Source organism: Indicator indicator, unplaced genomic scaffold, assembly GCF_027791375.1.
Source record: "Indicator indicator isolate 239-I01 unplaced genomic scaffold, UM_Iind_1.1 iindUn_scaffold_352, whole genome shotgun sequence".
NCBI lineage: Eukaryota > Metazoa > Chordata > Aves > Piciformes > Indicatoridae > Indicator > Indicator indicator.
The window spans coordinates 1-18,000 of record NW_026539382.1 but is presented as its reverse complement, the minus strand read 5'-3'; the positions used below and the strand labels follow the sequence as shown (position 1 = coordinate 18,000).

The following is an 18,000-nucleotide window of genomic DNA, read 5'->3' as shown; positions in this document are numbered from 1 at the left end:
GTTCCTGCTTGGCTTGGGAGCACCTTCACAGGGACCAGTCCACCAGCATCACTTCTCTGCTGTGATTTTTCCCGTATTTCCCTATATTTTCCCACATTTTCCCATATTTTCTTGACATGATACAACAACAGCACTGAGAGGATTGGGACCAGTAAAGATGATGCTCCGGGGCTTTCCATGTTTAAATCACCCCAGCACTTACAAACTGCCTTTTTCCAAGTGGAAATCTGATTAATTTCTTTGCATGAAGGGTTTTTTTTTGTTTGGTTGTATTTTTTTTTTTTTAATGAAGCAAAGGCTATATTGGAATTGGGGGAAAATGACCCCTGCTGTGCTCCCAGGGCTGTGGGCAGAGCCCAGCCGAAGGTGTGGAGTGAGAGCCTTAGAGGAATTAATTTCTCTTTATTAGTCCTTGTTGAATCCTTTTTATTAGCAGCTGCTAGCCATCTCCCTCCTTCAGGAAAATGTCACTGGGTCAGCCCTTTTATTTGGAGGATTCCCTGAAGGGGAAAAAAAAAAGTTTGTTTGTTTGTTTCTTGCCAAAGAAGATTTTTCCACCCCAAAACTCTTCCTTCTTCCACCTCCATACAGCTCATGAGAGGAAAATCCTCTTGTTTCCTAGGACAAATCTTACTGTTCCTTTGGGAAACCCTCCTGTTTCCCTATGCATCCTCCCCATGGAATCCTAAAACAGGCTGGAAGGGACCAGAGGTCACCCAGTTCAAGCCCAGAGCCCTGTCCAGCCTCACCTTGAATATCTCCAGCTGTCAGTTTTCATCCTCCCTCCACTTCTCTTCCACTGCCACAGGAAGATGGAAATAGAGAAATCTGCTGTTTTTTGACATAAAACTTGTGCAGGGGAGGGGTGCTGGAATGCACCAAATCCAATTCAGTGCCTGGATGGTGGTGGGAGCCGAAATTTCACTGCTCCTTGATACACTGCTGGAGCACCAGCACTGGTGGCTCCCTTAGTCCCACTGGGGCTCCTGCACCTTCCCTGCCTCCTGTTCTTCACTTTTTAAATTTTATGTTCAATTATTTTGTGTTATTTGATTTCAGTTTGCTTAGATTTGGTTTATTTTGGGGTGATTTGAATTGAGTTTTGTTTGCTGTGTTTGAATTTTCATTTATTTCAAGTTTGGGTTTTTTTAATTATGATTTGATTGAATTGGATTTGAATTTATTTCATTCTGTCTTATTTAATTTCATTTTATTTCTCTATTTTTTACATTTTAACCTGTATTTTATTATTTTGTAATTTATTTTATTTTTATTTATTTAATTTTCTTGTCTTCCTTTTTAATTTTCTGAATTTGTTTATTTTACTATTTTGTAGCTTGTTTTATTTTTAATTTAATTTTCTTCTCTTTTGATTTTGTATATTTTGCTTTTGCTTTTATTTTTTCTAGTATACTTTAATGTAATTTTCTACTTATTTTGATCTATTTCTTTTATTGAAGTTGAATTTCTTTAGTTATATTTAATTTAATTTAATCTCATTTAATTAATGTTTGCATTTTAGATTTTATTTCTTTTTACCTTGTTTATTCTATTATTTTGCAGTTTATTTTATTTTAATTTTATTTTATTTTACTTTCCCTTGGTTTGTTCATTTTGCTTTGATTTGCTTTCTTGGTTTGTTTTCTTTTCTAGTATTTAATTTTTATTTTCAATTTATTTTATTTGATTATTTTATTAGTTTTGAATTTATTTAATTCTATCTTATTTAATTTAATTTTATTTCTTTAATTTTTACATTTTAAATGTTCTTTTATTATTTTGTGGCTTATTTTATTTTAAAAATTATATTTATTTATTCTTTTGGATTGTTTATTTTGCTTTAGTCTTTTCTTTTCTTTTCTGTTCTATTTAATTTAATTTTCATTTCCTATTATTTTATTTTGATTTCTTTATTTTATTTTACTATTTTGTATTCTAGTCCTCTATTTAATTTTAGTTTCTATTATTTTGTTTCGATTTCTTTATTATTTATTTTCTAGTCTATTTCATTTTATTTTCTATTACTTTGAGTTCTTTATTTTACTCTTATTTAATGTTGGGGTTTTTGTTGTTGTTGTTTTGGGTTTGTTTTGTCATTTTTCTTTCTGTTTAATTTTCTTTCCCACGGATCCCCAACCCCTCACCCCTTGGCCAGGAGCCTCCCGGCTGTCAATGCCCCCAGGAGGTTCAGTGTCAGCACTGCGGAGCGCGGGGGCGATGCCAGCAGTGCTGCTCACCCCCCTTGCTCCGTCACCCCCTCCAAGCAAAGGGGTCCCAACCCCACCCCCTCCCATCCCGGGGGTCATTCCGTGCCTTGCTCTGGGAATGGCAGCAACCGCGGAGCTGCTGCCTCCTTCTAAATCCCAATAACTCATCCCGGCGCCTGGAATTTGCCTTTCATATCCCGCGGCTCAGTGCCGCTGGGCGCAGGAATTATCCAACGCTTCCCCCCTGCCCCCGGCCCTGGCTGTGGCCGCTCCGCATTAAGCTTGGGATCAGCAGGGATTAAAGCAGGATGCGCCGCGGGGTTAGCTGCAAATGAAGACTTAGCTGGGGGTTAAGCCCTGGGCGAGCTGCCGGCTCAGAACTGAGCGGTGTGGAAGGATTCAGAGTCAGCTTCTGAGCCATCCCTTGGAGATGATCAGAGAATCTTCGACTGGGATGGATGGGAAAAGACCTTCCAAGGTCCCCTGCCCCCTGCAGCCCCCAGGTCCCCAACCAGAGCAGGTTGCTCACAGCCCGAAACAACCTGAGCTGCACTGCTGCCAGCCATGGGGCAGCTCCCATCTCTCTGGGCAGCCTGGGCCAGGCTCTCCCCACCCTCAGCCTCAAACATTTTCCCTTCTCTCCACTCTCAGTCTCCCTCTTTGCCTTCCAAACCATCCCCCCTTGGCCTGGCACAACAGGTCCTGCTCCAAACTCTGTCCTCAGCTTTCTTCAAGCCCTGCAAGGCCACCAGAAGGTGTCCCTGGAGCCTTCTCCTCTGCAGGCTGCCCAAGCCCAACTCTCTCAGCCTGGCTCCCAGCAGAGGCTTCCAGCCCTGCCAGCATTGCTGTGGCCTCCTCTGGCCCTGCTCCCCCAGCTCCCTGTCTGTGCTGTGCTGAGGGCTCCAGAGCTGCCCCAGCACTGCAGGGGTGGTCTGAGCAGAGCACAGCAGAGGGGCAGAATCCCCTCCCTGCCCCTGCTGCCCACACTGCTGGTGCTCAGCCCAGGACAGGCTGGGGCTGGGCTGGCAGCGCTCGGTGCTGGCTCTTGTCCAGCTCTGCACCCCCAGCAACCCCAAGGCCTTCTCGTCAGGGCCAGCCTGGACTAACCCTGGGGGTTGTCCTAACCTAGCTGCAGGACCTGGCCCTTGTCCTCATTGATCCTGAGGGGATTCACATTGTCCCACTTCTCTAGCTTGTTCAGGTCCCTTTGAATGACACAAATCCCATTATGCTAGCTGGGGTGCTGTGGCATCCATGAGAACCATTTGGCATTCCCTCCTTTGAAAAACTCTATAAATATTTTCTGGTTGTTCATTTGCACAGCTGGTCTTCAGTCCATTCTCCCCATGCTTTGGTGCTGTTTCAATGTTTCCATTCACCACTGGGCCAAATCATGGATTTGCCAGAAGAATTATAAATCTTTTTTATTCTAAGAGACAGCTGTGGCAAGAAAGAAGTGGGATTTGACCCTTCTTCATGGACAGATGGGGATGTGTTTGACAGAGATGCAAAGAGACCTCTTGGTGGAGGAGAAACTCATAGTAAGGGTGGACCATAGGACACTGCAGGCACATTGAAATACCAGCTCAGCCCCATGCTGCCTTCAGCAAAGCTTTCAATGCCATCTCCCACAGCATCCTCAGAGCCCAGCTTAGGAAATGTAGGTTGGATGAGTGGGCAGTGGGGTGGGTTGAGAACTGGCTGAAAGATAAACATAGAGCTCAGAGGGTTGTGGTCAAGTGGCACAGAGCCGACTTGGAAGGCTGGAACAAGTGGTGTACCCCAGGGGTCAGGACTGGGTCCAGTCCTGTTCAGCGTCTTCATCACCAACCTGGATGAAGGCACAGAGTGGAGCCTCAGGCAGTTTGCTGATGGCACAAAACTGGGAGCAGTGGCTGAGAGCCCTCAAGCTGTGCTGGCATCCAGGGAGCCCTGGGCAGGCTGGAGAGCTGGGGGAAAGGAAACTCCTGAAGGTCAAGCAGGGTAAGGGCAGGGTCCTCCCCCTGGGGAGGAACAACCTCCTGCAGCAGGACAGGGCAGGGGGGACCTGCTGGGAAGCAGCTGCAAGGAGAAGGAGCTGGGAGTGCTGGGGGACAAGAAGGTGCTCAGGGGCATCAATGTGGGCTGGGGGCCAAGAAGGCCAAGGGTGTCCTGGGGGCATGGAGAAGAGTGTGGGCAGCAGGGCAAGGGAGGTTCTGCTGCCCCTCTGCTCTGCCCTGCTGAGGCCACAGCTGGACTCCTGGGTCCATTTCTGGGCTTTTCAGCTGCAGAGACACAGAGAAGTGCTGCAGAGGGCTGTGAAGATAATTAGGGGACCAGAACATCTGCCTTAGGAAGAAAGGCTGAGAGGCTTGGAGCTGTTTGTCCTGGAGAAGAGCAGCCTGAAGTGGGATCTGATCAATGCTAATCAATACTCAGAGGGTGGATGTCAGGAGGATGGCACCAGGCTTGGTCCAATGGTGCCCAGTGCCAGGACAAGGAACTTCTTCACTTTGAGGGTGGCGGAGGACTGGAGCAAGCTGCCCAGAGAGGTGGTGGAGTCTTCACCTCTGGAGTTGTTCTGAACCCACCTGCACACAATCCTGGGCAACCTGCTGTAGGTGAACCTACTCTGGCAGGGTGGGTTAGACTGGATGATCTCCAGAGGTCCCTTCGTACTCCTATCATTCTTAGATTCTGTGACATTTCCAACCTAGGTATCTTGGGTTAAAATATTTCCAGGTGCTGCTCTCGATCCCCAAATTCAAAGCTGCCAGGACAGGAGATGGCTCAAGGAGAAACCCTTTGACCCATGACAAAACTTTGGTGCAATGATGGAAAGCACCAAGACATTGGGAGAAAAAGGTGGTGAAAGTTGCAGGGTTTATGATTTTGTTGTTGGAAGAGGTCTAGAGGAACATTTCCAGCAGTGGCATGGGAGTGAGGTTTGCACAACCAGGCTCGTGCAAGCTGAGTGGGAATGGGTGGGTGGGGTCAAATGGACCTGGGAGTCATGGGGGTCTGCTTTGTCCTCCACAGACACCCTCTGTTCCCACTGCTGACTCTGCTTTTTGAGAAGTGTGAGCAGGCCACACAGGGCTCTGAGTGCATCACCTCCGCCAGCTTCGACGTTGACATCGAGAACTTCGTCCATCAGCAGGAGCAGGAGCACAAACCCTTCTTCAGTGATGACCCTGAGCTGGACAACCTGGTAGAGGCAGCTAGGGCTTGGCTGATGGTTTTGGGGGGGTGGGAAGAAGGTCGGGATTGAGGAGCAAATGATGAAGACTTCCCACCTTGGGCAGTGTCTTTGGGTTCTGTTTGTTGGCCATTTTGGCAATGTTCTCTCTAGACCCTGGTGAGATCTTCTCCAGGACCTTCTCCAAGATGTTTCCCAGAAGATTCCCTCTGAGGACAAAGTCCTGCCTCATTTTTGGTTAGTTTTCCCACACAAAGGTCATGGAGTCAAGATGTCTGCTGGGAACAGTCATGGCAACCCGAATTTCCTACTGTACCTATTGCTGCTGGAATTGCTTGGGATGGAACTTTCTTCTGGGAACATCAAAAACATCCCAAGATCCCATTATTTTGTCCTGGAAGTCTCCAGATGGTCTCCATGGCAAGGTCTATGGCAGCACCCTGGTGCACTCCCCCCATACACCACAAGCAAGTTTTCAGGGTACAAAGAGGCAATGTTGCCCACCTCCAATGATGCAAAGAGCAAAGAACCTTCCCTGCAGGTTGGCATCCCAGAAAAGAAGTAATTTGGGCAGTTCACAGGCAGCTGCCTCCAGATATTACAGGAATCCTGTAACTGGTGATTACAGGAGGTGATTCTGCCCAATGGGCAGTCACCAGGGGAAGAAGGAGCAATGTCCCTCTGAGGGCAACAATTGCTGCTTTCCTAAAAAAAGCGCAAGAAACAGCTTCAAGATGGATGAAAATCTCACATCTTCTGTGCCACATTGCCACTTGTGGAGGAAATTGTTGTGACATCTCTAAATCTAGAGAGGATTTAGCAGTCTGTGGGAAGCCCTCCAAGGAAGCTGCTGGTCATGAAAAGCCCCACTTGCAGATTAATAAACACATCTTGCACTCTTACAGCCAAGAACAAAATCAGTCTGGGATGAGCAACCAGAAAAACAAATGATTTGGATTGTTTCAGTTTTGGGGCTCAACGTGGATCAAATGTTGAGGTGCACCAAAAAAACAACCCCATGGTACTGAGGTCCATGACAGAGAGTTCAGTGATCCAGAGGAGGACAATGGAACCAGCTGAAGCTAAAAGAAACCCTAAAATTTTTGGGAAGGAAAACCCTATTTGCAGGATCTTACCATTAAGTTTTGATTGGAAGAGACCTTTGAGAACATGGAGTCCAACCCTGAAGCCAGCACTGCCAGGGCACCACCAAACCATGGCCCTCAGTGCCACATCCCCATGGCCTTCAAACCCTTCCAGGGACGGGGACTCCACCACTGCCCTAGGAAGCCTGGGCCAGGCCTGGACAGCCCTCAAGGGGAAGAAATTGTTCCTTATGGAACATCCCCTAGGGCAACCTGAGGCCGTTTCCTCTTGTCCTATTCCTTGTTCCTTGGGAGAAGAGGCCAACCCCCACCTGCTCCAAACTCCTTGCAGGAAGTTGAAGAGAGCCAGAAGGTCTCCTCAGCCTCCTCTTCTCCAGGCTGAACATGTCCAGCTCCCTCAGCTGCTCCTCACCAGCCTTGTGCTCTAGATCCTTCACCACATGTGAAGGTGAAACATCTCCAGCAAATGGTCAAAGCATTTTTTTTTTTGGCAACTTCTTAAAAATTCCAATGCCAGTCCTGGCTTCTGGCCAAGTTTTTTAGTGGCTCTTGCTGCTGAGGTCGAGTTTGGCTGTGGGCAGTTGCATTGACCTTGAATACCTCATGTATGTCCTTGCAGTGTGGTGAGTAGGTCAGAGAGGTTCTTCTCCCACCCTGCTCTGCCCTGGCCTGCTGAGGCTACATCTGGAATCTTGTGTCCAGTTCTGGGCCCCCCCAGTTCCAGAAGGACCTCAGGGAAGTGCTTGAGAGAGTCCAGGCCAGAGGCACAGAGCTGCTGCAGGCAATGGAACATCTCCTGTGAGGACAGCTGAGGGAGCTGGGGCTTGGAGCTGGGAGCAGAGGAGCCTGAGGGCTGCCCTCATGGCTGGGGATAAAGCTGTGCAGGGCTGGAGCCAGGCTCTGCTCAGGGATTGCCAAGGACAGCAGAAGGGGCACTGGGGGCAAGCTGGAGCAGAGGAGGTGCCCTGGGAACAGGAGGAGAAACTTTGTCCCTGTGAGGGTGCCAGAGGCTGGAGCAGGCTGCCCAGAGATGTTGTGGAGTCTCCTGCTCTGGAGCCTTTCCAGACCCCTGGATGTGTTCTGTGTGCTCTGCCCTGGGTTACCCTGCTCTGGCAGGGGACTGGGCTGGGTGAGCTCCACAGGTTTCTTCCAGCCCTTAATGTTCTGTGATGCTGTGAGACATATTTCACATATTTCCCTTATTTCTCAGACATTTTGGTCTGTCTGTGGTCTATCCAATGCCCAGATCTTCTCTAAAAGCCATCTAAATCACTCAGTATGGTTGATCTCCATCAAGACAGAGGAGATGGTTAATGTGATCACAGAATAATTTGGATTGGAAGAGACCTTAAAGATCATCTAGCTCCAATCCCCTGCCATGCTGAAGTAATTTTGGATAAAAAAATCTTACAGAGCTCAAAACTCCACATTTCAGCTTGTTCTTAGCTGGGAAGGGACTCTTTACAGGGGCTTGTTGTGATAGGACGAGAGAGAATGGATTGAAACTTGGGGAGGGGAGATGAGGAAGAAATTCTTTCCAGTGAGGGTGGGGAGACACTGAACAGGTTGCCCAGGGAGGCTGTGGCTGCCCTCTCCCTGGAGGTATTCAAGGCGAGGCTGGATGAGACCTCGAGCAACTGGGGCTAGTGGAGATGTCCCTGCCCGTGGCAGGGGTATTGTAACTATATGATCTTCAAGGTCCCTTCCAACCCAAACCATTCTCTTCCCGATCTGCTCTGTTTGCCCTGTTTGCATTTGGATTTTTGGTTATCTTTGGGTGTTTTTTCCCCCTCTCTGCCAGCACTTCCCTGGAAATCGGCATTGGTGAAGCAGGGCTGAAAAGGCCAGCAGCATTAACTATCATTAGAACAAGAGTCATGTATTCCTCACTGCTGAGATGCACATAATTAGAAATTAGCAAAAGGTCAGATCTCACCATTATCAACTCAATCAGCTGCTGAGTGCCACACACTCAATTAATTCAGCATCTGGAGTTTTTACGACCCCGCGCACGTTCGCCGCCGGACTGTAACTCTCGATGCGGACAGATATACGGCATGGCGGAGCAGGGCCATAAAATGAGACCCTAAGCAAATGAGCTGAGATAATTGAGAGATTTATTTTTGATACATGTCTGTGTCAGGTCTTCTTGCCTTTGCCCTTGAATCTTGACTTTCATGGCCATTGAACCTCAGGAGGATGCGGAGAGCCGGGGCATGATGCTTCCGCCTCGTGCTTTGCCTGTGCCAGCTGGGGAGGAAATCAAAAAACAAAAGCAAGAAAAAGGCAAAACCAAAAAGGATTTTTCCAGCCATAAATGATCATCCCTGTTGTTGGTCAACCAAAAATCTGCTTTCTGTGCCATGGAGCCGCCATGTGAGGCTGGCTGGGGGCTGCTCAGGGTGTTTCCAGCTGCGGTTTGTAACGATGACCACGGAAATTTACACGTTCCAGGCAGCCTTTGAAATGCCGAGAGGCTTTGTGCCATAAAACTGGATTTATTGCCCCGGAGTGAATAGCTGAGATTTTATATATGATGCAAGACTCCCAACAGTGGCTGTAAAGGGGAAGGCTTCAGGAACGGGTCCTGGGTCAATTTGGTCACAATTATGGGGTGCAGTTTAATGACATCCAGGTGCTGGTGGGGCTGCAGCCCTGTAACCTTGTTAGGAGAAGTGGCCTCTGGGGAATAACCAAACACTTCCTGGCATCCAGGGCTTTTTGGGGGAACGGGGAGGAATTCCCATGAAGGCAAGGAGCAGCTTTTGTGAAGTCTGATTGATGGTGAGGGAAAAGAAATGCAGAGGGATGGGGTTTGGGTGAGAATATTGATTTCGGGGGGCTTTTGTTGGCATGTTGAGAAAGGGAGCACAGTTGACTACCACAGAGAGCAGTTCCAGGTTGGACTTTGGATGAGGATATTGACTTTTGGGGTTTTTTTCAGTGCATCAAGGAAAACCATGGTTTTGACTTTGCTGCCTTGTGCTCTTGTGTAGATGGTGAAGGCGATCCAGGTGCTGCGCATCCATCTCCTGGAACTGGAGAAGGTCAATGAGTTGTGCAAGGACTTTTGCAACCGCTACATCACCTGCCTCAAAACCAAGATGCACAGTGACAACCTACTCAGGAACGACCTGGGGGGGCCCTACTCTCCCAACCCCTCCTCCATCAGCCTCCACCCCCAGGTAACACCATTAAAAATACCTCTAATCACCATTGTGTGTTGGCCAACCGGCAAGGTGGACCAAAAGGGTTTGAGGGCCAAGGCCTGAGCCAGGCCACAAACCTCTTCTGCATAGCAGAGATAAGGTCTGCGCCATGAAGGGAGAGAGTGAGGGAGAAGAAGTGGGGGGAAGAGCTTGTGCTGTTCCCTTATAGGGAACCCTTACAGCTGTTCCCTTATAGAGAACCCTTATAGCTCCCCTAGACCTAGCTAGCCTCTGGACCTAGCTAGCCTCTATGGTTTAAGACATCCCAGTTTCTTAAACCCAGAGCACCACTTTCCAATCTTGCAGTTTCCCCCTGCCATAGTCACTGTTCCCACCTGGACTATTTTTATGCTTAATTTGGGTTTTAGTTGGGAGAAGGAAATTTGTGTCTCAAGCGCAGTGCGAAAGCAGAAGGAGATGCCCAAGGACTGCAGGAGTATCAGCAGCAGTGGCCAAACCAGGAGTAGACCTTGGTGGTTCTGGGGAATTGTAGCTGAATATTTGGAAAAGATGTTGCCCAGGGGTTGGGGTTTTCCTGTTCAGGGAATGAACGGCTGCTTGCAGCCCAGAAGACTTCCTTGATACAAAATTGGGGACTTTTTATGATGAGGTTTGGGAGAGCCTGGCCCAGGTTGCCCAGATAGGTGGGAGCTGCCCCATGGCTGGCACCATTTCAGGTCAGGTTGTTTGGGACTGTGAGCAACTGCTCTGGTTGGGGATGTCCCTGCTGGCTGCAGGGGTGGTTATTAGGTGACCTTGAAAGGTCCCTTCCAATCAAGATCATTTTGTGATTCTAAGGTTCTCTTGTTTCTATCTCTCAGATACTGTTTTATGAGGGGAGAGGGGGGAGTGAAATCTGGGGTTGCACAACCCCACCAGAAATCCCTGCAGCCAACCTGAAGTAACCCAAGAAGCTCCTGGGGTTCTCCTTACAAAGAGTCAGGCCAGGGGGTGCTTTTGAGGCATTTTTATGGTGGTGGAAAGGGAAAAAACAAATCATTTTTAGCAGCTTGGCCATAAGCAGTGCAGAGTTTGAAGCTCCAAATGTTTGTTGCCCAGCATGGGGAGGTAAAAGCCACCCAGAAAAAGTTGTGTTTGGGTTTCTGGAAAGCCCAAACTCTTCCTCAGGGATCTAAACCAACCCAGCCTGGTGCTGTGTGCTAATGGCCTCCTGAAATGGACTTCTTCCCCTGCACTGTGTTCTGCTGGCATTCCTTCTGATCCAAATTAGCAAGACACTTGCATAAAAGAGAACAATAATTGCTCCACGAGCATCTCCTTTGTAATTTATTAGTTTCTATTATTGTGCTGTTGCCATGGCAACGGCCAGGCTGAGGAGGGAGATGTGAGATAGGAGCCGAGCAAGCTGCCGGTGCCAGCAAATGGAGATGCAGGGGTTTTATCAGTAATTTTCATGAAAATAAGTGAGGGAGTTAATGAGATGGAAAAGCTGTCCTGTGGCTATTGTGGGGCCTTTTTTTTTGTGTGTTTTTTTCTTCCCCCCCCCTTCTTTTTTTCCTTTTTTTTTGGAAATGTTGATCTAATTAAGCATGCGTGGGGCAGGAGCTGTAATAAGGATTTGGTGGCTCACAAAGAGGTGGGGATGGTATCAGAAAATTAGCATCAGGCTTTGGAAAATAATCAGGCCCATGGAGAAGCTCTGAGCTCCTCTGGTTCCTACAGACGTGGAGGTGCTGATGTCTCCCTCCTGGGCAAAGCTTGAAAGTTGAGGAATTCAAGTAAAGATTTGCTGAATAAACAGGAATGAGAAAATCAAGGAATCACCTTCACAGGATCACAGAACATTAGGATTGCAAGACACCTGTGGAGCTCACCCAGCCCAATCAGGGTAACCCAGGGCAGGGCACCCAGAACACATCCAGGGGGGTTGGAAAGGCTCCAGAGCAGGAGACTCCACAATCTCTCTGGGCAGCCTGCTCCAGCCTCTGGCACCCTCACAGGGACAAAGTTTCCCCTCCTGTTCCCAGGGCACCTCCTCTGCTCCAGCTTGCCCCCAGTGCCCCTTGTGCTGTCCTTGGCCATCCCTGAGCAGAGCCTGGCTCCAGCCCTGCACATCTTTATCCCCAGCCATGAAGGCAGCCCTCAGGCTCCTCTGCTCCCAGCTCCAAGCCCCAGCTCCCTCAGCTGTCCTCACAGGAGATGTTCCACTGCCTGCAGCAGCTCTATGCCTCTGGCCTGGACGCTCTCAAGCACTTCCCTGAGGTCCTTCTGTGTATCAGTGTGAGAGCTGAAATCCCCCCCCCACCTTGACAATAACCAGGCTAGCTCAGTCTGGAAAGCAAATAAAAGCTCTGTTTACAAGCAAATCTACAATCTATGATGAAATGCAATGAATATGTACAAATATACACAATTCACAACATTTACAAATAGATACAAAAAACAGAAAAGCACAACCAAGCTCTCTTTGCTTCCCCTGAGGGGAGCTCCCAAGGGGCCTCCCCCCCAGACCCTTCTGGCAGAAGGCAGAGAAGTTAAGAAGCAGAGAGGCTGTTAACTTAGCTCGCCAAGGTCAGTGTGTTATCTTCAGCCAGAGGAGAAGAAGCAGAAGCAGCAGCAGCAGCAGCCAGACAGCCCAACAAGAAAGCTGAGAGCTCAGCCCCCGACTGCCCCTACTTTGTTTTGAGTAATGGTTCTTCAACATTTCTGTCCATCCAACGGAAGTGTTTAGAACAATCATTGCTTTGCTTTCTTACACCCAATAGTGACTTATTTGCATTCTTTTGCTTTCTCTGCTTGAACTTTGCAAAGAAAAGTTAAAAAGACAGTTTCAAACCATCGCATTCTGGAACTGAGGGGCCCAGAACTGGACACAAGGTTCCAGATGTGGCCTCAGCAGGGCAGAGCAGAAGGGCAGGGGAACCTCTCTGACCTGCTCACCACAGCCCTTCTAATGCACCCCAGGATGCCAATAAAGCCAATTCTTGGCCACCAGTGCACATTGCTGGCTCAGGGACATCCTTCTGGCCACCAGGACCCCCAGGTTCCTCTCCTCTGTACTGCTCTCCAGCAGTTCAGTCCCCAACCTCTTCCAACACCTTTCGATTGGAAGAGGCCTGTAAGAGTCCAAGGCAGCACTGAAATCCACAACTAAATCCTGTCCTTCAGCCAAGGATGAGTGAATCCAGCGGAGGCTGAGGGGGAAAGGAAAGGATTGCTCAGCAGAAAAAGGTCCTTATCAGGCAACAGGAGCTGAAGTTTTCATGGTGGTGGCCCAGAGGGAGCCACATCTCACTGGGTCTTTGGATGGGGATGATGTGCAGTGGTGACGCAACTGCAATTTCCTTCTCATTATCCTACTAAGCAATGTCAGGGCCTGAGCACTTTATCTCATGGAGTTTGCATGGAGGAGGTTTGAAACAATTAGTGGAAATCCTCTGGAGCCATCAACGGAGTTTTAAGGGATGGGGAAGCTCCAGAAAGCATAATAATCAATGGGTCAGTGTTTTAAAAATGGCAAGTGGGGTCCTGCCCCTGGAGAGGAACAACCTCCTGCAGCAGGACAGGGAAGGGGGAACCTGCTGGGAAGCAGCTGCAAGGAGAAGGAGCTGGGAGTGCTGGGGGCAAAGAAGGTGCCCAGGAGCAGCAATGTGGGCTGGGGGCCAAGAAGGCCAAGGGTGTCCTGGGGGCATGGAGAAGAGTGTGGGCAGCAGGGCAAGGGAGGTTCTGCTGCCCCTCTGCTCTGCCCTGCCCTGCTGAGGCCACAGCTGGAGTCCTGGGGGCAGTTCTGTGCTCCCCAGTTGCAGAGGGACAGAGAAGTGCTGGAGAGAGTCCAGGGGAGGCTGGGAAGCTGCTGAGGGGCCTGGAGCAGCTGTGTGAGGAGCAAAGGCTGAGAGCCCTGGGGCTGAAAGCCTGCAGAAGAGCAGCCCCAGAGGGCATCTGAGCAATGCTCAGCAAGAGCTAAAGGGCCCCTGGGGGGCAAGAGGCTGTGGCCCAGACTCTGCTCAGTGGTGCCCAGTGCCAGGCCAAGGGGCACTGGGCACAAACTGGACCCCAGAAGCTTCCAGGTGAAGCTGAGGAGAAAGTTGTTTGTTGTGAGGGTGCTGGAGGCTTGGAGCAGGCTGCCCAAAGAGATTGTGGAGTCTCCTTGTGTGGAGAGCTTCCAACTCTCCTGGGCCTTGTGCCCCTGGGCAAGCTGCTGTGGGTCCCTGCTGGAGTAGGAGGTTGGACTGGATGAGCTACAGAGATCCCTTCCCACCCCCTCCATGCTGGGGTCTGGGATTTTGCTAATTAGAGAATCATACAACCACGGAATACTTTTGGCTGGAAGAGACTTTTAAGATCATCAAGTCTAATTGTTTTCCGCACCACCAGGTCAGCATGTCCCTCACCACCACAGCCTCATGCCTCTGCAGTCCTTCCAGGCTGGATGTCCAGTTAATGTCATACTGAGGGCAGGTAAAAGAGCTGAAGCCACTTAGTTAGGAGTGCTTTTAAAAATCCAAAATAATGTAAATGTGGTTGGTAGAGATGGGGGAGGCTTCTCAGGGCCTGGGAGAGACATCAGTTGTTTTGTGAGCAGCTTCACAGATTGCACTGACTTGAAAGGGACTCACCAAGCTCATGCTGTTCAACCCCCATGCAGTCAGCAGGGACAACTTCAACCAGAGCAGGCTGCCCAGGGTCTGGTCTCGAATGTCTCCAGGGAACTCAACCACATACCTGGGCAACCTGTTCCAGTGTCTCACCACCCTCATAGTGCAGAACTTCCTTGTGAGCAAGCTCAGGAGGTGTGGATGGAAAAACAGACAGTGAGATGGATTAGGAACTGGTTACACAATAGAGTCCAAAGAGTGGTCAGTGGTGCCAAGTCCAGCTGAAGAGCTGTGACCAGTGGAGTCCCCCAGGCATCAGTGCTGGGTCTAGTCCTGTTCAACATCTTCATCAATGACATTGATGAGGGGCCAGACAGACAGAGTCTGCTCAGCAAGTTTGCTGATGATACCAAACTAGGAGGCTTGGCTGAGACACCTGAAGGCTGTGAGGCCATTCAGAGACTTGGACAGACTGAGAGCTGGGCAGGGAGGAACCTACCGAGGGTCTGCAAGGATGAGTGCAGAGTCCTGCAGCTGGGCAGGAAGAATAAACTGCAGCAGGACAGGTTGGGAGGGGATCTGCTGGAGAGCAGCCCCAAGGAGAAGGACCTGGGAGTGCTGGTGGGCAGCAAGTTCTGCATGGAACAGCAATGTGCCCTGGGGACCAAGAAGGCCAAGGGGGTCCTGGGGACATTCAGAGGAGTGTGTGAGACTGCCATTGGCAAGAGAATGACTCGGGACAGGTCTGGTGAACTCAGCTGGGCAGTGCTTTAGTTTGGTTTCTTTTGGGGGCCTTTTGGGCAGTTTTTTGGTTTCTTTTGGGGGCTTTTCCAGGGCGGGAGGACCTGAACAGGCTGTGGGGAGCTGCAGGGTCAGCTGCTCATGTGCCTGCCCGAGAGGGTGACGTCAGCCGTGGGAAATTTGAAGGTGGGGAGAACAGAAAGCCATGAGACTGCCACTGGCAAGGGAGCTGCTGCCTGCCGGCAGGAGTGCAGGCAGGGCCTGATGGCAATCTGAAACAAAAACACAGCAAACACAAACCCACCAAAGTTATTTTCCTTTGCCCGAAGAGATCCAGCCATGGTTACAACTTGGCCAAAGGCTAATAGAAAAAGAGTGGGTACCAGACAGAGCCTGCACACAAGCATGCAGGTGTCCAGGCTGCTAGCTGCAGAGCGTGCTGGAGCCTGGCACTCGAAATGGAGGGTGATGGAGGCAACACCTGTGTCAGGTGTGACCAGGTGAATGATCTTCTTAACCTGGTGTCTGAGCTTAAGGAAGAAGTGGTAAGACTCAGGATGACAAGGGAGTGTGAAAGGGAGTTAGACATGTGGGAGCAGGCTCTACAGACCTCCCCAGCTGAGGGAGGTGACCCAGGAAGGATACGGGTCTCTGTTAGGAGAGGCATGGGGCATCCATCCCAGCCCTTTTCACCTCCCCCATTGCCCTTGCACAGCAAGTATGAGGCACTGCAAGTTGAGGGCAATGTGAATGAGAAGGCAGAAGAGGAACCATCTGAGGGGATGCCTAAAGCAACTCAGTCCCCACCTTGCATCAGGACTAGTACCACAAAAAGAAAAGGAGGGGAATTGTTATTGTGGACTCCATCCTGAGGGGAACAAAGGGACTGATGTGTTGTCCTGGCCCATCCCACAGGAAAGTCTGCTGCCTACCTGGGGCCTGGGTACAGCACATCGCAAGGAGATTGCTGAAGCTAATCCAGCCCTCTGACTATTACCCATTGCTGGTAATCCAAGCTGGCAGTGATGAGATTGATAAGAAGTGCACCAGGACAATCACAAAGAAATTCAAGGCTCTTGGTCAATTGATTAATGGCACAGGAGCACAAGTAGTGCTCTGCTCAGTTCCCTCAGTGCCAGGGGTGGATACTGAAAGGAATAGGAGAACCACATGAGCACCAAATGGCTCAAGGGCTGGTGCCAGCAGCAGAATATTGGATTCTTTGATCAAGGGGCAACTTTCACTGCACCTGACCTGCTGGACCGAGATAGACTGAATGTATCTAGAAAGGGCAAAAGGATTCTGGCCCAGAGTTGGCAGGGCTCATTGAGAGGGCTTTAAACTAGGTTCGAAGGGGAAGAGTGATGAAACCAGTCTCTGCAGAGAGGAGACAGAGGGAGGTAAACTAGAGGCAGTGGTGAAATCAGCAGCCCAGCTGAAGTGCAGGTACAGCAATGCAGGCAGTATGGGTAACAAACAAGCAGCCTTGGTACACCAGGAAAGCTGTGATGTAGTCACCATTACAGCAGCATGGTGGAATGACTCACAGGACTGGAGCACTGCCCTGGATGGTTATAAGCTCTTTAGGTGAGACAGGTGAAGGAGAAAAGGAGGAGGGGCGGCTCTGTACATTAGGGAATCTCTTGACACCACAGAACTTGAGGTTAAGGATGAAAGGGTTGAGTGCCTGTGGGTTAAAATCAGGGAAGGGTAACAAAACTGACATCCTGGTTGGAGTCTGTTACAGACCACCCATCCGGGATGAAGAGGTAGATGAAGTATTCTACAAACAGCTGGAGGTCATCTCAAGATCTCCACCCCTTGTTCTTGTGGGTGACTTTAACCTGCCAGATACCTGCTGGGAACTTAATACAGCAGAGAGGAGGCAGTCCAGAGTGTATGGAGGACAGCTTCTCGGCACAGCTGTTGCATGAACCTACCAGGGCTGAGGCCCTGCTTGACCTGCTGTTCTCAAATAGAGAAGGGCTGGTGGGGGATGTGATGGTAGGAGGCTGTCTAGGGTGCAGTGACCATGAGATAGTGGAGTTTTCAATATGCAGGGAAACAAGGAGGAGCAACAACAAAACCCTTCCTGTGGACTTCTGCAGGGCAGACTTCAGCTTATTTGAGCAACTAACCCGGAGAGTACCATGGGAAGCAGCCCTTAAGAGCAAAGGGGGCCACTTCACACAGGAACTCTTGAAGGCACAGGACCAGGCTGTCCCAGTGTGCTGAAAGATGAGTACATGGGGGCCCATGAGCATCTTTTGAAGGAACTGAGGGAAAAAAAGAGGGTACATCACCTTTGGAAAGGGGGGAGGTAACTCAAGATGTGTTTAAGGATGTTGTTAGGTCATGTAGGAGAAAAACTAGAGAGGCAAAAGCCCAGTTAGAACTTAAACTGGCCACTGCTGTGAAGAATAATAAAAAGCATTTTCATAAATGTATTAACTCTAAAAATAGGGACAAGAAGAATCTCCACTCCTCATTGGACTTGGAGTGGAATATTGTAACTAAAGATGAGGCAAAGGCAGAGGTACTAAATACCTTCTTTGCCTCATTTTTCAACAGTAAGACAGGAGGGCCTCAGGACAACTGGCCTCCAGAACCAGTTGATGGGGTCAGGGATCAGTACAGTCCTCCTGAAATCCATTAGGAAGAAGTTAGAGACTTGCTGAGCCACTTGGATCCTCACAAGTCCATGGGACTGGATGGGATCCATCCTAGGGTACTGAGAGAGCTGACAGATGAGCTTTCCATGGCACTGGCCATCATTTACCACCAGTCCTGGCTCACCAGAGAGGTCCCTGATGACTGGAAGCTGGCCAAGGTGATGCCCATCCACAAGAAGGGCCAGAAGGAGAAGCCAGGGAATTCCAGACCTGTCAGCCTGACCTCAATGCCGGGCAAGGTTATGGAACAGGTCATCAGGAGTGCAGTCACACAGCACCTACAGGATGGCCAAGGGATCAGGCCCAGCCAGCATGGATTCAGGAGGGGCAG

At 49.7% G+C, this 18,000-nt stretch overlaps 1 protein-coding gene across 1 annotated transcript; it reads left to right on the top strand.

The window, feature by feature from the left end:
- The first annotated feature begins 2,325 nt into the window (after positions 1-2,325).
- Positions 2,326-10,167, top strand: LOC128980589 (homeobox protein PKNOX2-like). The gene is given in 4 exon segments (XM_054399053.1): positions 2,326-2,392; positions 5,198-5,397; positions 9,488-9,676; positions 10,069-10,167. Coding segments are annotated over 4 exon segments (555 nt in total).
- The last annotated feature ends 7,833 nt before the right edge of the window (positions 10,168-18,000 follow it).